At 58.7% G+C, this 26,424-nt stretch overlaps 1 protein-coding gene across 3 annotated transcripts in view; it reads left to right on the forward strand.

Annotated features, from left to right (window-relative positions):
• Window positions 2,953-26,424, forward strand: part of NAV1 (neuron navigator 1) — an 82,367-nt gene continuing 58,895 nt past the window's right edge. For all 3 annotated transcript variants that reach the window (XM_018060868.1, XM_018060869.1, XM_018060870.1), the window contains exons 1-2: window positions 2,953-3,157; window positions 6,331-6,696. In XM_018060868.1, coding sequence (XP_017916357.1) covers window positions 2,979-3,157; window positions 6,331-6,696 — 545 coding nt within the window. In that variant the 5' untranslated portion in view covers window positions 2,953-2,978. The remainder of the gene's footprint in view (window positions 3,158-6,330; window positions 6,697-26,424) is intronic.

A 26,424-nucleotide genomic window follows, 5' to 3' on the forward strand; every position in this document is an offset into this window, starting at 1 on the left:
GTGTTTGCTGGGAGGATGCCTGTGGTCTCCTATGAGAAACTCCACCCCGGTGCATGCTGGGAGGATGCCGTGGTCTCCTATGAGAAACTCTGCCCCAGTGCTTGCTGGGAGGATGCCGTGGTCTCCTATGAGAAACTCTGCCCCAGTGCTTGCTGGGAGGATGCCGTGGTCTCCTATGAGAAACTCTGCCCCAGTGCTTGCTGGGAGGATGCTGTGGTCTCCTATGAGAAACTCCACCCGGGTGCATGCTGGGATGATGCTGTGGTTTCCTATGAGAAACTCCGCCCTGGTGCTTGCTGGGAGGATCCTGTGATCTGATATGAGAAACTTCACCCCAGTGCTTGCTGGGAGGATGCCGTGGTCTCCTATGAGAAACTCTACCCCAGTGCATGCTGGGAGGATACTGTGGTCTCCTATGAGAAACTCCACCCCGGTGCATGCTGGGAGGATGCTGTTTGTGGCGACTGTGTGTTACCATGGTGATGGCTGGTTGGAGGGAGACTGTTGCCATCTTCTGAGCCTGGGAAGCACACACATCCAGACGCCAGCCGACAAAACCTATCATCGTTGCCAGAGTCATGTGGGTCCTGGACTAACACCCCACCCCAGTGAGCCTCGCGAAGACGGTGGAAAAGGGGGAGGAGAGGGATGACGGCTGTTATCGGTTGGGGGTCAGAGAAGGGTAGGGGTGTGGGATGAATCCTTTTACAGATGCAGCTTATCCGTAGTTTAGAGCTAAGAATGTGAAGAGTACAGACACAGCCGGACCTCCCCTGAGCTGGGCCTTTGGGGAGCAGGGTGGTGTGCCCCACCGTGGCCACCAGGGGGCGCTGCTGGGGCGTGGAGGCATTGGTGGGGCGGCGCTTCGGCGACTGCCCTCGCTCTGCTCAGTGCCAGCTCTGTCCCCGCCTGCCCCCCATGCCCACCTGCTCCTGGGGGGGCACCCTGGCGCCACATATCCCTCCTTATTACATTTCTGCACCTCCAGCCAGTCGCCCCACCCACCCCCAAGAGCCACGGACCCGGCTGGACTGGTCACGTCCAAGGACTTCTGTGGCTCTGATTTGGATACCTTGGGGTAGCTCTGCCCCACTCTGCTGGCACATTATGAGGGGGATGCTGTGTGAGTTAAACATTTTCCCCTGTTTTTTTAAGAAAAGGGACACACAGCAGCCCATTGTTGTTTGTCTGCTTATTGTGGTCGAGTCTGTCCACTCTTGTGATGGCCCCTGAGTACCTGCTGTGTGCTGCCGCCGGTGGCACCAAGATGCTCTGTGAGGTGCAGGGCCCCGTCTCTGGGGCTCACGGTCTCCTCCGTGAAATGGGGCAGCTGCACTGAGCTCCCCCACGTGCCGTGCGCCTCCACTCACTGAGGCCTGCAGGGGGTTGGCACACACGGTCTCCAGGTTGCCCTAGGTCCCCTCGTCTCTGGACCACTCACCCCTCAGGGCTGTGTGCGCCTTTTCCCTTGTCTCTGCCAAATCCATGGAAAGCATCTCGCTGGCCCAGAAACCCGTGTCTCAGCAGCATATTCTTGGTCCTCATATAGGCGTCTTAGGGCCAAGCTTTAAATATACGTGTACACCTTCTGACCCTGCCTGTTCTCCATGCCAAACCACCACAACAACCACAAAGCTGTGCCAGGTGGCCCTTGCCAGGATAAGCAGTCACAGCCAGCAGAGGAGTGATGCGAGAAGGCCCGCCTCATCCCTGCACGCTGCCAGCCTTCCTCCGCCCCGGAGGAGGGGAGGAGAGGAGAGGACTGGGCTGGCCTGGGTGTGGAGCTGCTTCTCAGGAAAGGTGCCCCTGAGGCTCTGGGAGGGCCGTGCACCTGGCTCCCTGCCCCCCTCCCCTGCCCCTGCCTCGCTGACAAGGCAGGCCAAGCAGCCGCCAGCCCAACTTAGTCTTGAGAAAAATGCCTCCTGAATTCAGAGATGTCCCCTGTGGCAGCTTTTAGAGCTGCACACTCCTGCTGGGTCTGGGTGGGTGGGGGACTCATGGGCTCTAGGGTGAGACCCGGGAGTCTGGTTGGGGCAGTTGCCTGGGGGTCAGAGCTGTTGAGTTTTCTCCGTTGCTTTGCCGTCATCTCTGTGGGCCCCTGACTCTCCCAGGTCGCCTTTCAGGGGGCACTGAGGGATCTGCCTACATTCAGTGACTGGGCCAAGGTCCAGGAGAAGCCGTGGGTTGGGCAGACTGTGTCCGCTTCACAGAGGCTTCCTGGATGGAGTGCGGAAGTGAAGGGGACATTCTGGAGTGTCTTCACACTCGGTACCCTCGGTCTTGCGGATGCTTTTCCCCTGGGAAGGCAATGGGGTCTGTTTCTGTTCGCTGTGGTCTCCTCTCCTGTCTGCGGTGACGTCCTGCCTGCAAACCACGGCTGGTTCCACAGCCCTGATCTTTCAGGAGGCTGCACTGGGGCTGCGCCCACACACACTCGCCTGGACATGCACCTCTGGCCTGGGGTCTTCATGCCCAGCCTTCCCGCGGCTGCTCACCACCCCTCCCCACCAGCATCTCCGGGTCCTTGCACAAACTGCCCTGCCCAACGAGGATCCCTGCAGGCGCTCCCAGCGAGGGCCTGATGCCGGCTCCCACCAGCTCCCAGCGCCGACCCCCAGCACCACTCCCTGTCTCTGGGCTCAGCGACATCACAGCACCCTTGCAGTGTTTCTGCCCTGCAGACTGGCCAACACCACACATCCAGGCACCCCCGCCTCCGAGAGCCAGGGTGAAACACCAATCCATGCACCATGGCAGGCTGGGTATCGGGCAGATGTTCCGGCTAACCCCAGCCACGGGGGCCTGGTCTGGAACCTCTGCTAGGAGAAGCAGGGCTCCCCAAAGTGATGCAGGCCAGGGTGGTCCCATGAGTGTCTGGGAGGACACTGAAGGCTGGTGCCCTTGTCCCTTCCAGGGCCGGGACCTCAGGGGCTCAAGGGTGTGTCCCAGGCCCTTAGGAAGGCCTGAGAGGCAGAGCCATGTCCCAGGACCCGTCCAGGGATGCAGCCTCCGGCCACCTCCGACCTACTCAGCCAGCTCCTCTCCTCCCTCCAGACCCTGAGTCCCAGAGAAAGAGGACCGTGCAGAATGTCCTGGATCTGCGCCAGAACCTGGAGGAGACCATGTCCAGCCTGCGAGGGTCCCAGGTGACTCACAGGTAAGAGCCTGCTGCCCCTCCTGCCCTCTGTGGAGGGCGGGCCCCCCACCTGGGCTGGGGCAGCATGCACTGAGTCCACGGGGGAAGCGCGCCCATGCCTGGCGTCGGCTTCTGCTGGACACTTGGACTCCATCTCACCAGGCTGGAGCCTCGCTGGGTGGGCGGAAGGAGGAGCCAGCCGCGGCTCAGGCCGTGACTGCCCCCTCCACGCCCTCCTGGGTGTCCACTTCCCCGTGTCTCAAGGGCTTGCTCACTCCCTTCCTCTCCCTGCTCTGAATCTTCCACATGCCCTTCCTGACACGCAGCAGCCTTCTTGCCCCCTCAGCCGGCAAGCAGCCCAGCCTCTGCGCCGTGCAAACACCCTCCTCCTGCCCCTCACGAGCCCTTGCAGCCTCCACCATGCGGGGCGCCCCCCTCCTGCCGCACCTCTCTCTGCCCTGGTGTCCTGGCCCCAGGCTCGGCATGACTCAGAATTTCCTGCACTGGCTCCTGGGGCTGCCCAGATGAGCTCATACTGTCAGCTCCAAGGGGGACAGAGGGCTGGGCTACACCCTGGGGGTAAGGGGCAAGCCGCCAGGATTGAGAAATCCTCGGGGTGTGGAGCAGGAAGGTAGAGAAGAGTTGGTTCCTTCCCACCTCCTGGGATTGGAAAATGAGAGCAAATAGGCAGTGGGAGGACTTCTCCTGACCCAAGTGTGTGGCCAAGTTATAGGCAAACCAAACTTACATGCCTCCAGCGACAGAGGACTCATCACTTCCCAGCCATCCCATCCTCGTGGGGGGGGTGGTGACTGTGAAGCGGAGCTGACTCTGGCCTCAGCGGCTCCCAGATCCCTTGCTGAGATCCGCTTGTCCCTCCTTCCCCCTTGTCCCTCCTTCCCATTCTCCTCCCCAGCCCCCCCTCATCCCCTGCCTGGGACGCTCAGCACATTGCTCCCAGACATCTGAAATATTTCCCGTGATAAGCAGAGCCTGCTGTCTCTGTGACTGCCTCTGCTCGAGCCAGCAGGATTCTAACTGCTGAAGGGATGTGATGAGGAGGGCTGAGGAGAAAGTGGATGTGGTCTCTGGGAGGCTATGGGACCCTGTACATCCATCTCCAGCCCTCCCAGCCCTAAGCAGGAACCCACGTGGGACAGGGGTCTGGCTCGACTCCGCTCACCGCTTTGAGTACCCAGTGGATTAAGTCTTGGATGCCCTCCTTCCCCAGCCAGGGAAGTTGCTGGAACAGCTCAGCCCCACCTTGCCTGCCAGCCCCATGCCAAAGAAGGCCCACGCGCTCTGCTCCTGTGGGGTCACACCCCAGGTGGCTCACCCGCAGGGCAAGGGCAGCAGCCCCCGGCTCCTGTCCCCACCCCTGACCCCCACATGAAGACAGCTTGACCCCACGCAGGCCCTGCTGCTTTCTGCAGGGGGACCGGAAGGCCTCGTGTGTGAAGTTGACCGGTTCGTGGGCAGCGCCTGGGCCTCTGGCTTGTCTCCCTCTACAGGAGAGGAACCAGGAGCCCTGGAGCGGCCTTTCTGTTTGCTGTGGGCCCAGAGCCGCTTCCTCCCTGGGCCTTTGGTTCGCATCATTCCTGGTGCACACTTCAGTAGCCAAAACAACAACCCCCTCAGCTTTGATGGCTCTCGTACTAAACACTTCGCATTTATCAGCCCTCCCTCGGCCCTGGGAGCGGACGGGACGTGCACACAGGGCCCGGGTTAGAGGAGGAGCAGCGAGAGGCTGGGGAGAAGGGGCCACGTGCCAGACTCGCCCAGGCTGATCAGGGTGCTTCTGCATCCAGCGAGCCGGGGGCGCAGCTCCCGGGACAGACACGGGCTGTGTCCTGGAGGAGCTCACGGCCCAGTGAGCACGCCCAGCAAGGCGCTTTTCACCCTGGGGTCACAGGCTGCCTGTAGTTCAGTTTAGTTCCTTTTTGGAAACCTTTCCTCCCGTGCTGCTTCCCCTGTTTCTCCGGCTCGATTCCCCCGCAAGGAGAGAGTCTGAGTCAGGGGGCTGGGGCTGCAGAGGAAGTGAGGCTGCTCCCCTCAGCCCGCCCCGGCCCATCACGCTGTCCACCCCACACACGTCCTCCCCAGAGAGGAGCAAGACTGGAAGGTGGGATCTGGGACTGGAAATCAGGGACCCAGGTTTGAGCTAGAATTTCGGCCACCAACTCAGAGGTGTCTGGAGGTGCGTTTGGGATAAAGATGAGCTGTGAGGTCAGGGCTGCCCCCTCACCGCACTGCCTGGAGAACCGAACCGGGGGCACAGCTGCTCTTGGTGCCAAGTTTGCCCTGAAAACAGGCTTCCCTAGAGCGCCCGGTCGGGACTGTCACGCCCTCTTCCTTCTCTCCTCGTCTCCTCGTCAGGGCAGCTTGTTTTTATTAAGTCCGTACTGCGTGAGGCCCAGTCCCGTGTCTCGGGGAGAGAATCCTCCCGAGCAGCAGAAGTGAGGCCGGCCACCTCCCAGGACCGTGGGCGCCCCCTTCAGGGAACTTCTGTGCTCCCCAAGCTCCGCATCATTAGAGAAAGTGCTCAAGGCATGACAGGACCGGCAGGAGGGCCCAAGGGGAGACGCTGGGCAGCAGCCAGGCCGGGAAGCCTGCTCACTGGCCGCCCTGCCGTCTCGGTCCCTGCGCACCCACAGGGCTCCTACAGGGCCCACCACCCGGCTCACCCTGAGCTCATAACAGGAAAGAGGTGCTGGACACTCTGAGCAAAGTGGGTGACCGAGGCCTTCTCCTCTCGGGCGGCCCCTCCCACCCTGCGCACAGGTTTACTGAGCGCCTTGTGTATACCAGGCACTTGCACGTGGTCCTTCTGAATCTATATATGATGAAGTAGCTGTTACAGCTTCATCTCCATTTGACAGATGAGGAGATGGAGACTCAGGAAAGTTGATGAGGAATCTGACTCACTATCTAATAAGTAGAGAAGGAGTCAAACAGGGGTCATGTCACAAAATCTGTGCCCTCAGCAGTGGACGGGATCCCTTCCCTTCTGCCCACCAGCCTCTTCCTTTGACACCTGCGCTGACGTGCAGCAGGGCCTACAGCCTGAGAGGCCGCCTGGAGGCCCCAGGGAGCTGGGGCAGGAGGGTGGAGGGAGGCACCGCAGGGTGCCTGAGGACGGGGCTCAGGGCTCTCCGCAGGGCCGGAGGCTAACCAGTGCCTTTCTGCCTGCCCAGCTCCCTGGAGATGACTTGCTACGACAGTGACGACGCCAACCCCCGCAGCGTGTCCAGCCTGTCCAACCGCTCGTCGCCCCTTTCCTGGCGCTACGGCCAGTCCAGCCCACGGCTGCAGGCCGGGGACGCGCCGTCGGTGGGCGGCAGCTGCCGCTCGGAGGGGCCGCCCGCCTGGTACATGCACGGGGAGCGCGCGCACTACGCGCACACCATGCCCATGCGCTCCCCGAGCAAGCTCGGCCACATCTCGCGCCTGGAGCTGGTTGAGTCCCTGGACTCGGAAGACGTGGACCTCAAGTCCGGCTACATGAGCGACAGCGACCTCATGGGCAAGACCATGACGGAGGACGAGGACATCACCACTGGGTAGGGTTGGCCTGCGGGCCGCTGGGAGGTGGGCAGTCCAGCGATCGGACGGGAAGGACGGGTGGACCCCGGGGCGGGGGTGCGGGGGACGGTTCACGGGGACCGCGGAGGAGCGAATAGCCCAGGGAGGCCGAGGGGACCGCGGACAGCCCGGCGCATGGACCCCCGTAGGACGGATGAACCTCGGCCCGAGGCGGGGGCTGCGCTGTGACCAGGGGCGAGGACCGCGTGCGGTCCCCGGCACCCGAGGGGGCGACGACGGGGCTGGCGTCTGGGGGAGCTGATTGGTCAGCGAGGGCGCCGCGTCACTCGTCCCCGCAGCTGTCACTCTGCGCCTCGCCCCGCCCTCCTGGTCTCCGCCCCTGCCTGCCCGTGGCTCTGGCTGCGTGTGGGCCTGGAGAGTCCGGGTGACAGCGACCCGTCCCCCGAAAGGCCGCTGGCAAAGAGGCCAGCGCGTTTGTTGGCAGCCCTGGCCCGGGGCGCAGCGCTAGCTCCGCTCCCTCCGCCGGCCCGGCCCTGGCACCCTCTCTCCCCTGGTTTCTCCTGCAAACCTCTGCACGCGATGCAACTTGTATCCGACCCAGCCTGTCGAGCCCTTCTTTCCCGCCTTCTTCCTCTTGTCTTTTGCTGCCCCAGAAAAGCGGTGTGGGTTTGTGGGGCAACTTGGACAGAGGGGCGGGGGAGCAGTCTGGAACGCAAGGGGAGAGGGCAGGAGGAGAGGGGTGCTGGGGTCTCGGTGTTCAAGCCGGGGGCGCCCAGAGCCCGGAGCGCGCCTGGAGGCTCTCGGGCAACCCCCCTACACCCTGTATCTTGCACCCTGTCTGCGCACCTGCCACCCCCTCCCCTGCCTGGCTCCACCCCCACTCCCCCCTCACACAGGAGGCTGCAGAGCCCCTCCTCGACCCCTCGGGACCACCTCTCCCCAGTAAACAGCTTGAATTGGAGGAGAGTGGGAAGTAGCTGAGGTCCAGGCCGTTCACTGCTCCCCGCCCCAGGGCTGTACTGGGAGGGCCTAGCAGGGCCAGTCCGGCTGACAGGCTGCTCTGGAACGAAACAGCTGACTCACCAACGGGGCTGTTTACTCTCTGTAAGTCCCAGGGGCCAGCCGACCTCACGCTCAGATCGGCCAGCCCGGGCCTGTGACCGGAGACGGCTGTCCAGCTCCTCCTGGGCAGGAGGGTGTGCTGGGCCACCAGGAGCCTGGTCCCTGTCCCAGGAAGCCCTTCTCCTTCTCTGAGAAAGTGTCCAGTCCTGCCCCCTGACCCAGCTGGACAGGTCAAAAGCACAAGCCTTGGGGCTGAGGGCTCTGAAGGCCCTGCTGTGTGGGAAGGACCAGGGTCTCGCCTGCAGGGCCCCCCACACCAGACAGAGGCGGAAGAGCCGGCCCCCCAAGCCCACAGGAGCCATGCAGAGCGCTCCCCAGCCAGGCCCCTGCCCTGGGAGGGAGCCCAGTCTGAGGCTGGCGGGGGCGCCTCCGGCGGCTGAGTGGCTGTGTGAGCTTGGGCGCGTCCCCTAGCCTCTCTAGGCTTCAGTTCGTCTCTCTGCCCCGTGCAGGTGACTGCAGAACCCGTGCCAGGGTGACGACGAAGGTTGAGTGCTTTCATCATGAGGGTGTTTGGAATAGCTCCTGGCTCTTCATAAATGCTCAGTACTCGTTGAATGAACTGAAGTGAAGTCGCTCAGTTGTGTCCGACTCTGCATCCCCATGGACTGTAGCCTACCAGGCTCCTTGGTCCGTGGGATTCTCCAGGCAAGAGTACTGGAGTGGGCTGCCATTTCCTTCTCCAGGGGATCTTCCCGACGCAGGGGTAGAACCCAGATCTCCTGCATTGTAGGCAGACGCTTCACTGTCTGAGACGCCAGAGAAGCCCCAATATACGTTAGCTCGTTTTTATTGCCATTATTCCCTATCATTGTTAAAATGCCCTCTCCGAAGGTCGGCAGGGACTCCTGCCCTCTGCGGGACCCAGACTTGCCCCCCGGGGACTGGGCGGTCCCGCAGAGCCCCGCCGGGGTTGGCAGCAAGGACAGACGTGTCAGCAGCCGGCCATTCCTGGGGACACAGATGGGGGGTGGGGGGCCGGGAAGACGCCCTTACCCACCCTCGAGCACCCTGTCTTTGTCCTCTGCCCCTGGACGGCATGTGTGCCCGGAATCCATGCACGGGACCGTCCCTCCCTGGGTTCACTCTCCCCACAGTCCAGGGATGCCTGCGGTCCCTAGGGGTGCAGAGTGTCCGGGGCGATACCTGCCGGGCAGACCTCGCTGTGCCCTGCAGTGGTGGAGCCAGGATAGCTTCACGTAGGCTGTCGCGGGAGCCTGCACTCGGCAGCCGCGCTCAAAGCCAGTCACCGGGAGCCTCAGTGTGCGCTGCCCCACCAGCACTGCGAGCACGGCGGGCCTCGGTGCCCTTGAGCAGTCCGAGTTGAAGGGAGTCCGTTATGTTCCTCAGTAATTTTAATGTAAGCGGTTGCTCCTCAGTTATGTGTTTTCACAGTTAAGGGTTGTTTTTTTCTAGAAAGCTAGAAGTGAGGTGGCCTCAGTTCCAGCAAACCTGAGCCATGCTTGCCAGCCTCTCCCTGGCCCTCCCTCCCCCACTGCAGTTCCCATCCAGGTTTGGTAACTTACCAAGCACCCTGCTCCTGAGGAAACTGCTTTTCCTACGCATAAAACGGGCAGAACTGTCCTCCGCTCCCAGCGGTGACTCCTCCTCGCCCCATCGGCCCCTGCCCACGGTCACTCACTTCCTGCCTCTCTGAAGCCCCAGCGCAGGGCCATCGGGACAGGCGAGGCCACCCCCTCCCACCGGCCGATAGCTGCCACGAGCCGTCCGGGTGAGGTGCGGACGGCAGGGATCCCCAGGCTTTCCCGGTGCCCGCAGTCACCTGCTGGGGGCCATCCACCTGGAGCTCTTGCCAAGTTCCCGTTCAGCCCTGAGTCAGACCCCACCCCCACTCCATCCATGCCTGGTCCTTTCCTGGGTTGTGCATCCAGCTGAGCTCAGGGAAGGCAGATTCTTCAAGCTGAAGCTCAGCAAATCAGGATGGCACACCACGGTGCACCTAAAGTCAAGCACTTAAATGATTGCGGTAAAATGTGTCTTTATATTTGGCCAACATCTTAACCGTGCTTCAGACTTCAGTGGCATCGGTTCCATTCGGATCCATCACCAGTGTTCATCCCCGGGACTATCCTCACCTTCCCAAGCTGAAGCTCTGCATGCGTGAGACGCGCACTCCCTCGCCCCCAGCCCTGCCCCTGCACTCTCTGTCTCTATGAGCCTGACTCCTCCAGGAACCTCACAGACGTGGGCTCACACAGTATTTGTCTCTTTCTGATTGCCTTATGTCACTCGGCAGTAAGTCCTCAAGGTTCATCCACAGCAGGCGTCAGAATTTCCTTCCTTTTCAGGGCCAAGTAATGTTCCACTGTGTATACGCACCACATTTAGCTTATCCGTTTACCCATCGCCGTGCAGTTGGGCTGCTTCCACTTTTGGCTCTTGTAAATAGCTTGCTATGGACAAGGGTGTACAAATATCTGCCTGAGAATCTGCTTTCAGTTCTGTGGGGTTTGTTTGCAGCGGTGGTGTTGCTGGATAGTTCTGTGTCTGATTTTTTGAGGAGTTACCGTCCTGTTTTCTGCAGCAGCTGCACCATTTTGCACTCCCACCAGCGATGTGCGAGGGTTAGAATCACTCCTCTTCCTTGCCCACAGTTGGTATTTTCTGTGTGTTTGCTCTTTGATAACAGTCACCCTGATGGGTGGGAAGCAGTGTCTCCCTGTGGCTCTAATCTCTGTTTCCCTAGTGACTAGAGGTGCTGAACGTCTTCTCTCGTGTTTCTTAGCCATTTACACATCTTCTTCGGAGAAGTGCTTGTTCAGGCCCTCTGTCCATTTTTCAGTTAGGCCGGTTTGTTGTTCTGGTTGAGTTGTAGAAGTCCTTTATATGTTCTGGACATCGATCTCTCATCAGACACGTGATGTGATCTGCACACATTTCTCCCATTCTGTGGGTTGCCGTTTCTTTCTCCTGACGGTGTTCTTTAATGCGTGAAGTTTTCATCTACTGTTTCTCCTGTGGCCTGCATGTGGATGTCATAGCCAAGAGATTATTGCCAAATCCACTGTCGTGAACCCTTTCCCCAGTGTTTCCCTCCAAGGGTTTCATCACCACTGGGGCTTTTAAAAAGTATAGACTCCGCGTCTCCTGCCCTGCCTACCACAGCAGGTCCTCTGCTACCCCAGGAAGCCGTGTTTTTCTGACACTTCTTGGTGATTTGGGGCTAGTCTGTCTTCCCTGTAAGAAATCTTCTGCATAGTAACCTCAACAGCTTCTCTCAGCCTTGATTTGCGTGGGCACAGTGACGGGGGGCTTGTGTGTGCGTCTCAGTTACTTCAGTCGTGTCTGACTCTTTGTGACCCCATGGACTGTAGCCCACCAGGACCCTCTGTCCATGGGCCTCTCCAGGCAAGAATACTGGAGTGGGTTGCCGTGACCTCCTCCAGGCATCTTCCCCACTGACGGAGCGAACTCGAATCTTCTGAGTTGGCAGGCAGGCTCTTCACCACCAGGAAGCCTGATGGGGCTTATTCACCTGCAGATAGAGTAAGATGACGGAAAGTGCCCGAGTGCCCCCTGCATCCACTTCACTTCCGCCCAGCGACTCGGATGTTGTCATCTGAGAGGGAAAGGCCGAGTGGAAGCTCCATCCAGACGTTTGGTGCTGTTCTCAGTGGCAGCTCAGAGCCTCTTCTCCAGACACAGACGCGCTCATTCTTTTCAGTTCTTCCTGCAACGGCCCAGATTCCCGGCTCCCTGCCGTTCTCATCGCCCTGTGCAAGCAGGTGGCCAACAGCCCTCTAACACCGGGCGCCTGGACTCACCCGCCTGCCGTGGTCCTGCTGGGATGGTGCCCAGAACACAGCGCCGTGGACAGCGCCGGCCTGGCCCTGTCCTCGGTGACGGTGCGGTGCGTTTCTGCCCCTGAGAAGAGAAAAGCAATCTCTTTTCCTGAAAATAGGAAGGTCTAGGATTTCATCTAAGGAAGGAGATGCGCTCCACAGCCATCTGTGGCCCCCAGGGTTGGAGCTGGAAAGGGAGCGGCGGCCCCTGTGGAGGGGAAAGCAGGCTCCGGGTACAGGGGCTGCGTGTGTGTGTGTGTGCGCGTGTGTGTGTGTATGGGCTGTTTGTGTGCGTGTGTGTATGGGCTGTATGTGGGTGTGTGTGCGTGTGCGCGTGTGTGTGCATGTGTGTGTGTTCTGTATGGGCTGTGTGTGTGCATGTGTGTGCATGTGTGTGTTCTGTATGGGCTGTGTGTGTGCATGTGTGTGCGTGTGTGTGCACGTGTTGTGTATGGGCTGTGTGTGTGTGCATGTGTGTGCGTGTGTGTGTTGTGTATGGGCTGTGTGTGCATGTGTGTGCATGCGTGTGTGTGCATATGTATATGGGCTGTGTGTGTGTGCGTGTGTGCATGTGTGTGTTCTGTATGGGCTGTGTGTGTGCGTGTGTGTGTGTGCATGTGTGTATGGGCTGTATGTGTGTGTGTGTGCGCGCGTGTGTGTGCATGTGTGTGTGTTCTGTATGGGCTGTGTGTGTGCATGTGTGTGCGTGTGTTCGTGTGTGTGCACATGTTGTGTATGGGCTGTGTGTGCGTGTGTGTGCATGCGTGTGTGTGCATATGTGTATGGGCTGTGTGTGTGTGTGCGTGTGTGTGCAGGTGTGTATGGCGCGTCTGTGTGCAAACATGTATATGGGCCATGTGTACGTGTGTGTGTGTGTGTGTGCACAGGCCGTGTGTGCCCTCCTGCCATGGACATGGACGTGCCTCTCGCTGTCTCCATGTCCCTCTGTGTGAACACTGGTCCTGGGGGGCAGACAGGAGACCCAGCTGACCAACAGCAGCGCTGCCTCTCACACCCTCTCAGGAGCCCTTGGCGTGCTGTAGAGTGTGGTCTCAGCAGCCCTGCAAGACCACCCTCCAGAGACCCAGGCCGCAGAGCCTTATACGGAGCCTTGTGGTGTGCCAGGGACAGCGTGTCTCTGGGGCCAGGTGGTCCCCGCCCAGGGTGGCTGCTGCTGTCCCTCCCACGTCCCTCTTCACACCCCCAGCTCATCCTCTTGAGTGGTGCTCGGAGCTTAGGGACAGATCACCTTCGTGTTCTTGGCACTAAACTGCCTGACTTTGAAAAATGTCACATAACATAAACCATGGGCCCTGGCCTCCTCCAGGCTGGCTCTTGGCTTCCAGACGCAGGCGCCCAGGCCTTAAAGAAACCCTTCTGCCTTGCTGAGTGGCCTGGGCCTCAGTGGCCCCCTCCCAGGAAGGGGCATCACTTGCTGGGCTCCAGATCCCAAAACACCCTGCCCAGTGACCACATCCTCCTGCAGGCACCGCATCTGCTGGGTTTGTTGGGAAGGAGGCGGACCTGCCATGTGACCGGCCAGGAGCAGGCTCGTCCCGCCTGGCCTGCCTCCTGTTTCTCGGCAGGCATCCCGCCCGTGGACCGGGGCCCCCGTCCCGTCCTGTGCCTGTGGAACCCAGGATCGGGGCAGAGGCTGAGGCTGTCCCAGGGAGGACCCAGCATTCAGGTTTATGAGGGAAGCCGCTTCTGCCCTTGCAGGGCATCACACCTGGAAGGGAGGGGCTGCCTACTGTGTCCCCAGCAGGAGAAAAATGAGATGTGGACAGGGCTATGTCTCTTCGAGGTGACACCTGGCGAGACGGTGTCACCTGCAGACTTGTGCATGTGGCCTCGGCTGGCAGCCTCTGGGTGCAGGGAAAGGGGCCTCTGGGCCCCGTCCTGAGCCCCTGCTAGCTTGCTCTGTGGCCCCAAGCAAGCCGCCAGCCCCTCTGAGTCTCAGCTCGTTCATGTGTAAGAGGGTCATCTTTTGTGTCTTGGGAGGGTCAGGTGGAAAAGAGAAAAGTGTTCTTTAAAAAGTGTAAAGAACCGTTGGTTTGAAATACGTGTATTCTAGTCCCAGCGTACTGTTCTGTCCGTCCGACTGGTAACCTGTGTCTTTATGAGGAGCTGTTAGTGTGTCTGGCTGTTTTCTTAAACCTACCGCCTGAGTTCGAGTTTGGGCTTAGACTGTTCGGGGTAACCTTGTTTTGCGTTTTGACAGCGTCTTGATGTTCTTTTCGTCCTGTGGCGTGCAGGTAGATAAGCCGGCCTTTGTGAGCAGGCTTGCCAGCACGGGCCAGCTCAGGCCCATGGCAGCTGGCGGAGTTGCCGAGCAGCGTGGAGCCGGCTCAGGGCTGGACGGGGCTCAGCTCTTGTCTTGAGCTAGGGGCACGCTCTCCGTCTGTCTGAGTTCCCTCGGCTGGAGAAGGCAGCAGTGGTCACGCCTGGTCTGTAAGGCTCATGCGAGGACTGAACTCGAGAGTACGCTTACTTCGTGTATAATGAGTGTTAGATGATAGCCGTTTGGTGACTGACAGTAGCAAGCTAGTGGCCGTCAGCAGTCACAGGCACCTTCTGAAATACAGGACAGTTCTTGGAAAAGCGTGTGCTGACCTTCACGCTTGAACGTGATGTTTCTGAGCCTCAGAGGGAACGTGCCTAGCTGAGTGGGCGGGATGGCTGCGTCCTGAGCGCTCCCGCCTATTTGCGCAGCACTCACGTGTGGCCTGGAAACCCCGGCCACGGGTCCAGCGCGTGGCGCATGCCGGGGCACACTGACTGCGCCGAGCGCCACCCGTGGCCATGGCCCCTTCCTGCCACGACAGGGCTGCCCGCGCCTTGGGCGTGCATGTGTGTGCATGAAGCGTGCTCTGGACGAGGTCCCCAGGGACAGGACTCGAGGCGAGGTTTGAATGCGAGTAGCTTATTTCGGAGAGAGTTCCAGAAGCCCTGACACGGGTGGGGAAGTGCGTTGGGGAGAAAAGGAAGCCCGTGCAGGGCTCGTCCTGTGGGGGTCGCCGCGGTGGTGGCTGGACCCGGGGGTCCTGGGGGAGCGTGTGCCCACCCAGAGGGCCAGGAGGCGGGGCGTCCCGGTGCTTCCTGCTGCTCCACAAAGGCCGAGCATCACAGGTGCCTGCAGGGGGCTCTGTCTGCGTCCCAGGAGCAGCCACTGCAGGGAGGGTGTCGGGGCGGCTCAGGCAGCATCAGTGATGAGGAGGGAAGACGGGAAGAGAGGAGGCTGTGGAGTCAGATCTCTCAGTCTGCTTGGAAGGAGGGGTGGCTTTAGAGAGCTGCTGGCTTTCAAAACACCCATAATTCCTGAAAGAGGACAGTGAAAGCGCTGCTGAGTCTGTGTGGGGTTCATCGGGGTCACCAGGTCTGTGCGGACCCAACAGGGTCACTGGAAGGCTGGAGTGAGCCAGGTACTCCAGAGGGGCAGCTGGATGTGCGCTGGTTGCCAGGGCAACGGATGGAGGCTGAGGAGGGCCCCTCAGTGCGTCCTGTGACCTACAGTTGAGCTGCTGGGCTTCCCCTGAGTTTGCGGACATACAAGCTCATTGACAGTCAAGAGGGACCAAGGCTGCAGCAGCTGTTGAGAGGGGTGGGCTCATCCCCACCAGCCTGCCTGTCCGCCTGCCTCTCCTCTTTCATTCTCAGCCTCCAGCTTTCTCTGGCACCTTCTGCTCTGGGATGAGCTCGCTGGGCTCGTGGAGTGCCTGGACAGTCCGTGCCGTCTGGTATTACAGAAGGGGCCCAAGTTAGGAGGAGGTTCAGACCCCATCTCTGAGGCTTTGGGAAAGCTGCCGTCCATTCTAGTGGGGATGGGCAAACAGGAATAGAGTTGCGGTGAGGATGTTATGGAATACGTTGTAATAATGTGCTTGGTAAACAGCAGGCGCGCAGCAAATGTCACCTCCCTCCCTCCTCGTGGTCAGCCGCTTGAAAACAGAAGCCGTGAAGGTCTGAAGGCCATCTGCAGAGGGAGCTCTGCTTCCTGAGGGGGCGATGCCGGGTCACTCACTGTCGCTCCGGGCACACCTCGCACCTGCAGCCTCCCCAGATTCACCCGCTGCGCCATGATGCTGTTCGGCTCTGGGTCCTCCTGGAGCTTGTGTACACGGTTTTTGCTGAAGTGACGTGTGCTCTTCTATAATTCTTTCAACAGTTGCGTGCGTGAGCAGTTTACAGAACGCTCCCGTATTGAACCTTAATGACTCTGTGAGTCAGGCGCTTCCTCCTGATTTTAGGCTCCCTGGTGGCTCAGACAGTAGAGAAAATCTGGCTGCAGAAGACCTGGGCTCGATCCCTGAGTCGGGAAGATCCCCTGAGGAAGGGAATGGCAGCCCACTCCAGTATTCCTGCCTGGAGAATCCCACGGACAGAGGAGCCGGGGGCAGCTAGAGTCCATGGGGTCACAGAGTCAGACACGACTGAGTGACTGACGCGTTTCCCAGGACAAAAGAGGGGGAACTGGGGCTCGGCCTCGCCGGCTCGCCAGGAGCTCACAGCTTGAAAGTGGGGGTACCAGAGCAGAACCAGGCCTCTGACCTCCACACCCTGCTCCCCACCTCACGGTCCCCTGCCAGTTCCGGCTCACCTACCTCCGCCCTCTGCCCCTGGGGACCTCTCCCCTCCGTGCGCCGTGCTGGGGCCCTAAGCTTGGCAGTGGTGACCACAGGCCTTCCTTCTGCTGCAGTCAGCTCCCCGGGCACCACAGTCGTGCCATTGGCTGGCCAAGGGGTCCCTGTGGGAGGCTTCCTCGATGCCCCTGAGCGACTGCTCCGTCTGCAAGGATGGGGTTGCACTTTGCAAACCGCAGAGCAGCCGCCGCGGGGAGCTCAGGGCAGAGGAGCGCCCACCCTGTGAGTCCAGCTCTGCTGACTGGGGCTCAGAGGCCACGCTGTCCCGGGATGCTCGCGGCAGGCCCCTTTGGTCTCTGGCCTATCAGGTGTCTGGCCAGGCAGCAACACACCATTCATGGTGGCTGAAGGAGGGCCAGCCAGCCAGGCCGGACACTCGCCCGCCGAGCTGTGAGTGCGCTGCCCCCGGGGGCTCTCCGCCGCACGTCAGAGACGGTGGACCAGCGCAGGCAGATGCATGGAGGTCTGGGTTTGAAAGACAGGCAGAACGAGCCAGGTCCAGAGACCGCAGGCGCGTGGCTGCGCAGCAGGGACCAGCACCCGTGAACACACAGGACAGGATTCGGAGAGACGGGTGGACAGGCTGATGCCGGGACTGGCGCCTGTGTGACGGGAGCCGGGGATGCAGGTGAGAGCCGTCCAGACGTGGTGTGCAGGGCTGGATACAAAGAGGCTGTGTGCGCACAGGCCCCACTGGCCGGGGAAGGGGACAGCACCCAGACAGGCCAGGGAGTCTTGGAGAGGTGCAGGGGACTGTCCAGCTCAGAGAGCGGGAGGGACCAGGGTCTCATAGCCTGCTGCCCTGCCCGCCTTGGCCGGCTCGCATGAAGAGGGTCTGCTGTGCGCCCTGCGCCATCTTCCCAGTGGGGCCTCTCCTCCAGAGGCAGGGACGCGGCCCCGCCGGAGCTGCCGCCCTCCTCTCCTGATTGCTCCCCCAGCCCCGTCAAGCCCGTTTCTTGGCCCCTTTCTCACTGGCCATGTTTTCCATCTCTTAGCCTCCTCATCTGGCTTCTGGCTGAGCCGTTGTGTGTCCAATGACCAGGGGCCATTCGGGAGTGACATCGTCTCCGTGGGTGCAGCCACGTGGACACGCCCAGGTGTGGGACTTGTGGCAGCAGCGGCTTCCAGGACACGGGCTTTCTGCCGAGTGTCATTAGAAGAGGAGGGCCAGCCGCCTGTCTCTGCCCCTCTGAGCCACTCGCCCCCACGGCCCCCCTGAGCCTGTGCTTAGCCTTGCCTGGAGGCTCCCGTGTGAGGCCCCGCCCTTCCCAGCTCCGAGCAGGCAGCCCTGCAGTCTGGGCGGCTGCAGCTGTCCTGTCTCTTGTGTCTCCTCCGGTCCCGGTGGTTACTTTCCTGCTCTTGGGAGGCTGGCGACGGTGGTGATACCCTCCAGAGGCCTCCCGCCCCGATTTCTTCTCAGTTTGTCGCTACTGCCTGCATGACCCTGGATGATGACTTAAGCTTCACCATCCAAAAGGAAAGGGGTAACACAGCCCTCCTCAAGCTGCTTGTTCACACTGTCAGTGAGGCACTTGGGGGATACAGCAGGGAGAAGTCATCATTCTTAAACTCGTGCACAAAAGAGAGATGGCAAGCAAGCCGGCAGGCGGCCCTGGTAGGTCAGGCGGCACTGGGCACTGCGGGGGAGACAGAGCAGGGCGAGGGGCAGGGTGATGAGCGTGGGCTGCTAGAAGGCACGCCAGGGAAAACTGTCCAGAAGAGCATGTGCAAAGGCCCTGGGGCAAGAGTGAGCACGCGTTCAGGGACGCAGGGAGGTCAGCGTGGCTGACGCAGATTAAACCGAACAGACTGTGGTCAGAAACGAGGTCGGGGGGGCCAGTGTGCAGCTGGGGGGCAGCCACAGGCAGGCTCCGGCAGAGGAGCCACCCGATCTGTCTTGTGTTGCAGAGGGTCTGAGAGGGGGACGGAAGCTGTGGGGGTCACTTGGCTGGAGCAGGGGCGGGGCAGGAGGCAGAAGTGGTGAGCAGGGCTGGGGGTGAAAGGAGACAGGCATTTCCAGCACCTTCTCGGCCTGGGCGAGGTTGGAGATGCAGCTCAGAAACTGGGAGCCTGGGGCAGTGGGGGCTTCCGTCGCCCTGAAACCAGTGCTCTGTTCTCGGGGATCTCACACTGGTACACACACTCACACATTCACGTGAGCACACACACACACACACACATGAGCATACACATGCACACACTCACATGAGCACACACACATACACTCACATGAGCACACACACTCACATGAGCGCACACACTCACATGAGTACACACATGCACACACTCACATGAGCACACACATGTACACATACACATACACTCACATGAGCATACACACTCACATGAGCACACGCACACACACATTCACATGAGCACACACACTCATGAGCACACGCACACACACACATGAGCATACACATACACATACACTCACATGAGCACGCACACACACTCACATGAGCACACATGCACGCACATACTCACATGAGCACACGCACACACTCATGAGCATACACATGCACACACACATGAGCACGTACACATGCACACACACACATGAGCATACACACTGCACACACGCACACACACTCATGTGAGCACACGCACACACACATGAGCACACACATGCACACATACATGCGCGCACATACACGCACACACACGAGCATGCACACACGCACACACTCATGTGAGCACACACATGAGCACACACATGCACACATACATGAGCACACATGCGTGCACGAGCACACTCACACGAGCACACTCACACATACACTGTCACGTGCATGCATGCACACTCACACGTGTGCACTCACATATACACCTACACTGTCACGTGTATGCACGCACACATGCTCACACATACACTGACACCTACACACACGTGTGCACACTCTCATGAACACCCTCACACGAGCACACACTCACATGAGCACACGCACACGAGCACACACTCACGAGTACACACACGCACACATACACTGACAGTCACATGCACACATACACACACACGTGTACACTCACACACACACACTGTCACGTGCATGCATACACCCTCAAACACTCACACACACTCACACACACTCGCATCGTATCTGCCCCGGCAGCTGAGGGTCCGCAGGCCCTCATGGGGGCAGCTCCTGCCGGCTCCATCACCACCGCGCCGTCCGCCCTGCGCCCTTGGACCACAGACACGCTGATGCTTGGGAAGACGTGGAGCAGCCGCCCACTGTGTGTGCTCCGGCAGGATGCCACCTCTCCCAGCTGCGGGTGGCGGGACGGCCGGCCTCCTCAGAGGCCGTGTAAACATTTGGGAGCAGCACACAGCTGGCTCGTTCGCTGCTGCGGGGACGTCTCGGCCTGGTCCAGGGCTGCCAACTCCAGGCCCGTCACGGCCACGCTTCATCCCCCTTCCCTCCGAGCCCAGCGGCCTGGTCTGCAGGAGAGCCCTGAGCAGCTCACTTGCCCTTCTTGAGACCCCCGGCCCTGCCCACGAGGACAAGGGCAGGCAGAGAAGCTGGCCCCAGGGTTGGCGGGCGGGTAGAGAACGTCCCCCCAAGGGGGCCTGGAGGGGGTGGGGGCCGCTGGGCGCCAGGCGGAGACCTCGCAAGGTCATGCAGGGCCCTGAGAGCCTAGGCCTCCCTCAGCTGAGACAGAAAGTCCACCGAGGACCCAAGAGCCTGGCGCGGGGATGCACGGGGCCCTGACTCCCAAGGGCTCTGTGAGGAGGCGGCGACTGGGCCCTTTCCTCTGCGGCTGGTCTTTTTTCTGGAAAAGCACCTCCCTGTCAGCAGCTGTCTCGCCTCCACCCCGCCCCAGCCTGGGGCCTGGAAAGCAGAGCTCAGTCACACCTGTGGGCCCCCCCGTTCTCAAGGCAGGTGTGCCGCCGTCCCACCATGGTGGGTGAGGTCGGGGTGCCGGCAAGGAGACCGTGACTCCTGTCTCCACAAAAGACCCCAGACAGCACTTGCGTCCCGTCACCCACAGTGCCCAAAGACCCAGTGACCAGCTGGCGGAAAGGAGCAGACGCTGATCTGCGGGCTCATTGCTTAAGGAGGCGAGCCTGCAGGGAGCAGTCCTCAGTGGCCTCTGCCGTGGGAGGGGGGGTCAAGGTGAAGGAGGGTGGCCCCTCGTGCAGCCCACCTTCCTCCTTGAAAAGAGAGAGGGCTGTTCTGTTGGGTTCTGGCAGGAACCAGGCCCAAGGAGGAGGGGGTTACAGGTGCCCCAGCCCGGCGGGCCCCAACCATTTTGGCACCGGGGACCAGTTCTGAGGCAGACAGGCTTGTGCACAGACGGGTGGACAGGTGGGGGTGGTTTCAGGACGAGCCAACGCGGTCCGCTCAGCGTGCGCTTTATTTCTGTCCCTCTTGGGCCAGCTCCGCCTCAGGCCATCCGGCATGAGATCCCCGAGGCTGCAGACCCCTGCTCTAGCCCACAGTCCTCCTGAGGAAGCGGGGCTCAGAGAGCTGCGACCCCTCCCCAGGCTGAGCGGTGTGCTGACTTGCTCTGTTTCTGTTCAGGCCCCTACGGGCCGTGGGGGTGAAATGCAGGGGCTGCGAAGGGCCAGGGGAGGGGGCGGCTGAGGTGCGAGGTGGGGCGAAGCCCACAGCTCTGGGCTTGAGGGGCGTCATTGGAGGGGGGCGGCTGAGGTGCGAGGTGGGGCGAAGCCCACGGCTCTGGGCTTGAGGGGCGTCATTGGAGGGTGGGCAGCTGAGGTGCGAGGTGGGGCGAAGCCCACGGCTCTGGGCTTGAGGGGCGTCATTGGAGGGTGGGCGGCTGAGGTGCGACGTGGGGCGAAGCCCACGGCTCTGGGCTTGAGGGGCATCACTGGGTCCTGGTGGGGGGTGACTGGGAACCTTCCTGCCCTCCAGGTAACCCCTTTGCCTTACCGTTCAGCTTCCTCTCCCTCCCTCCAGGCTCTGCCAGGAAGCATGGAGGAGGAAACCTTAGGGAGAATTCACAGCTAGGCCTGGTGGAAAACATCCCCTGCTGGTGGCATTCCATGCTGGCCGAGGCTCAAGAGGCGCTCTCTCGGTGCACTCCCCTAAGCTGTTCCCAGATGACCCAGGCTGGCCCAGCACGGAAGATCCGTCGCCCTCACCCTCCATTTAGGGTGGGGGTGAAGATGAGGTGCCGGCTGGGGGTCTTCCCCCGGGGACACCGGCTTCCGAGTGAGGTGGGTGATGCTGCTGCAGAGCCCACCTGGCTGTGATTCCCCCCAGAGCCACTCAGCCTGCGACCTGCTGTGCCTTTCCTAAATCTCACCATCCAGACCCCCCAGAGAGAGCAAAGGGAATGGGAGCCCACCGCCCGCATGCCAGGGGGCACTGAGGGCTTGGTACTGGGCTCCCTGCAGCCCCTCACTCCCCTTTGGACACAAAGCATATCTGGAAAACTTGACCAGTGTCTGCACCCTCAGAAACAGCCCCCTCCCAGCAGGACTGTCCAGGGACCCAGGACAGAGTCCCCTGGCGAGGTCTTCCCCGCTCGGACAGTAGAGCTGCAGCCCCAGGTGAGAGGCCTGGGTGCTCAGGACTGGAGCCGGAAGGCAATGCGATCCTCGGGCCTCACAGCCCGTCGGCACCTCCCTGGGGGCGGGAAGCAGGGAAGGGCTCCTGCACCTTGTGCGTGCTCAGCCAGTCCTGTCCCACTCTCTGCGACCCCATGGACTGTAGCCCGCCACACTCCTGTGTCCATGGGATTCTCCAGGAAGGAATACTGGAGTGGGCTTCCACACCCTCCTCCGGCGGATCTTCCCAACGCGGGAATCTGACCGTCTCCTGCATTGCAGGCAGCGTCTTCACCATCTGAGCTGTCAGGGAAGCCCTAACACCGCAAAGCCACAGGCCAGGCGGTGGGAGCCGCCAGAGCACTGGCCTGGGTCTCTCTGCACGGCCGCCACCTGCGCGGCTCAGGCCCAGAGAGGCAGCTGCTCGGGCTCTCCCTCACCTTAGCTCAGCTCAGACCCAGGGGGGCAGCTGCTCGGGCTCCGTCACCTCAGCTCAGTCCCTTGGGCCTTAAGAAAGCACCATTGGTCGTGCTGTCTCTGCTGGTTTAAGAAACTGAGGATGTAACCCGTCCATTTCTAAGGCCCGGGCTTCCCTGTTTGCGCGGGTCACTTTGGGGTTGGGACAGACCTTACCTTCCACGCTCAGTGCCTCTCAGAAGCAGTGGTTTGGGTGCAGCCCCTTCTCCTCTAGCAGCCCCTCCTTCCTCACCGCCGGGGTCAAGTTACCAGGAATTCCCTGCTACTGGACCCCACTTTTTTTCTTACCCTGCGTGAAAATCTTCGCATTTTGCGATCCTTTTCTTCCTGATCTGTCAACTGAAAATGCTCCCTGGATGACGGCAGACGCTTGCACAGTGTGAGCTGTTCTTTCCCCCCACAGTCAACCCCAGTGCGCACGCCCCCCAACCCCGTGCTGGAGGAAGCGAGGCCTCCCGCTTCCTGAGCAGCCTCTGGTACTTGCACTCAGGTGCCATTCACCCCCTCAGGATCCTCTGTGATGCCGCCAAAAATTTTGGCTTTCTCTGCCTACCAATGCTGAATTCAAAATACAGAGGCAGAGACTGGGGAAAACAGGAAGCTGGCTTCACTCCTCAGCTGGGACACAGCAGGCTCATGCTTCAGGAAAGGGGCCCCTGCCTGAGGAGTCTGGGAGACTGTCCAGATGAGGGCTCCAGTCAGGGGTGGGTGATGAGGAGCAAAGGTGTAAGGGTCTTGGACTTTCCCTCTTCATTGTTTTAGGAATACTCCTAGGCCAGCAACAGGTAGCCCGGTAGTTGGGTCCATTGTCTTTGGTGAATTTTACTGTGGCCCCCTTTTTATAAGGCCAAAAAAAAAAAAGAAGAACTATAAGGGATGGTCTGCAAAGAGAGTGCTGTAAACACGGGATGTGATTAGCACAGAGTTAGATATAACAGGTGCAGAATGGAGGTCAGGCAGAGCTTGAGGGCGATAGGTGTGCTGTCTAGGCAATAAGAAACGTAGACAGTGTATTAAAAAGCAGAGACGTTACTTCGCCTACAAAGGTTCTCCTGTTAAAGTGCTGCACTCAGTATGCCAGCACATTTGGAAAACTCAGCAGTGGCCACAGGGCTGGAAAAGGTCAGTTTTCATTCCAATCCCAAAGAAAGGCAATGCCAAAGAATGCTAAACTACCGCACAATTGCACTCATCTCACACACGAGCAAAGTAATGCTCAAAATTCTCCAAGCCAGGCTTCAACAGTACATAAACCATGAACTTCCAGATGTTCAAGCTGGTTTTAGAAAAGGCAGAGGAACCAGAGATCAAATTGCCAACATCTGTTGAATCATAGAAAAGGCAAGAAAATTCCAGAAGAACATCTGCTTCTGCTTCATTGACTACACCAAAGCCTTTGACTGTGTGGATCGCAACAAACGGTGGAAAATTCTGAAAGAGATGGGAACACCAGACCACCTGACCTGCCTCCTGAAAATCTGTATGCTGGTCAAGAAGCAACAGTTAGAATTGGTTTATGGAACAATGGACTGGTTTCAAATTGGGAAAAGAGTCCGTCAACGCTGTATATTATCACCCTGCTTATGTAACTTCTATGCAGAGTACATCATGAGAAACGCTGGGCCGGAGGAAGCACAAGCTGGAATCAAGATTGCCGGGAGAAATATCAATCACCTCAGATATGCAGATGACACCACCCTTATGGCAGAAAACAAAGAAGAACTAAAGAGCCTCTTTTTTAAATTTTTAATAAATTAATTAATTTATTTTAATTGGAGGCTACTACTTTACAATATTGTAGTGGTTTTGCCATACATTGACATAAATCCGCCATGGGTGTCAATGTGGTCCCCATCCTGAACCCCCCTCCCCGCCACCCTCCCCACCTCATCCCTCAGGGTTGTCCCAGCACATCAGCCCTGAGGGCCCTGTCTTGTGCATCAAACCTAGACTGGTGATGAATTTCACATTTGATAATATACATGTTTCAGTGCTATTAGAGATAGCAAGGGAACATTTCATGCAAAGATGGGCTCGATAAAAGACAGAAATGGTATGGACCTAACAGAAGCTGAAGATATTAAGAAAAGGTGGCAAGAATACACAAAAGAACTGTACAAAAAAGACCTTCACGACCCAGATAATCACGATGGTGTGATCACTCACCTAGAGCCAGACATCCTGGAATGTGAAGTCAAGTGGGCCTTAGAAAGCATCACTATGAACAAAGCTAGTGGAGGTGATGGAATTCCATCCAGTTGAGCTGTTTCAAATCCTGAAAGATGATGCTGTGAAAGTGCTGCACTCAATATGCCAGCAAATTTGGAAAACTCAGCAGTGGTCACAGGACTGGAAAAGGTCAGTTTTCATTCCAATCCCAAAGAAAGGCAATGCCAAAGAATGCTCAAACTACCGCACAATTGAACTCATCTCACACGCTAGTAAAGTAATGCTCAAAATTCTCCAAGCCAGGCTTCAGCAATACGTGAACCATGAACTTCCTGATGTTCAAACTGGTTTTAGAAAAGGCAGAGGAACCAGAGATCAAATTGCCAACATCCACTGGATCATGGAAAAAGCAAGAGAGTCCCAGAAAAACATCTATTTCTGCTTTATTGACTATGCCAAAGCCTTTGACTGTGTGGATCACAATAAACTGTGGAAAATTCTGAAAGAGATGGAAATACCAGACCACCTGACCTGCCTCTTGAGAAACCTGTATGCAGGTCAGGAAGCAACAGTTAGAACTGGACATGGAACAACAGACTGGTTCCAAATAGGAAAAGGAGTACGTCAAGGCTGTATATTGTCACCCTGCTTATTTAACTTCTATGCAGAGTACATCATGAGAAACGCTGGGCTGGAAGAAGCACAAGCTGGAATCAAGATTGCTGGGAGAAATAGCAATCACCTCAGATATGCAGATGACACCACCTTTATGGCAGAAAGTGAGGAGGAACTAAAAAGCCTCTTGATGAAAGTGAAAGAGGAGAGTGAAAAAGTTGGCTTAAAGCTCAACATTCAGAAAACTAAGATCATGGCATCTGGTCCCATCACTTCATGGGAAATAGATGGGGAAACAGTGGAAACAGTGTCAGACTTTATTTTGGGGGGCTCCAAAATCACTGCAGATGGTGACTGCAACCATGAAATTAAAAGACGCTTACTCCTTGGAAGGACAGTTATGACCAACCTAGATAGTATATTCAAAAGCAGAGACATTACTTTGTCAATAAAGGTCCATCTAGTCAAGGCTATGGTTTTTCCTGTGGTCATGTATGGATGTGAGAGTTGGACTGTGAAGAAAGCTGAGCGCAGAAGAATTGATGCTTTTGAACTGTGGTGTTGGAGAAGACTCTTGAGAGTCCCTTGGACTGCAAGGAGCTCCAACCAGTCCATCCTAAAGGAGATCAGTCCTGGGTGTTCATTGGAGGACGGATGTTGAAGCTGAAAAGACATGAGTTTTGAGCAAGCTCCAGGAGTTGGTGATGGACAGGGAGGCCTGGTGTGCTACAGTCCGTGGGGTCGCAAAGTGGCAGACATGACTGAGCGATTAAACTGAACTGATGGCTTTTCCAGTAGTCATATACTGATATGAGAGCTGGACAATAAAAAAAGGCTGAGTGCCGAAGAATTGATATCTTGAAACTGTGGTGTTGAAGACTCTTTAGAGTGTCTTGGACTGCAAAGAGATTAACCCAGTCAATCTTAAAGGAAATCAACCCTGAATATTCACTGGAAGGACTGATACTGAAGCTGGAGCTCTAATCCTTTGGCCACCTGATGCGAAGAGCCAACTCATTGGAAAAGATAGATGCTGGAAAACATTGAGGACAGGAGGGGAAGGGGATGACAGAAGACAAGATGGTTGGACGGCATCATCAACTCAGTGGACGAGTCTGAGCAAACTCTGGGAGATGGCGAGGGACAGGGAAGCCTGGTGTGGTGCCATCCACAGGGTCACAAACAGCTGGACACACCTGCACGACTGAACACAACGAAGGTGCAGGATGTAATTGACTTACTAGCTTAGTCTCCATCACCAGCTACAGGTCAAGGACAGTTAGAATGAAAAAGGAACTCAGAAAAGGCTAGATTTTAGAGAAAAGGAAAGCCATCTCCTCCTTTTCACTGTAAGATCTGCAGACCTTGTCTTAGGTGCTGTACTCTTACTGGAACTGATTTAAAAGC

This window comes from Capra hircus, chromosome 16 (genome assembly GCF_001704415.2).
Source record: "Capra hircus breed San Clemente chromosome 16, ASM170441v1, whole genome shotgun sequence".
Classification (NCBI taxonomy): Eukaryota; Metazoa; Chordata; class Mammalia; order Artiodactyla; family Bovidae; genus Capra; species Capra hircus.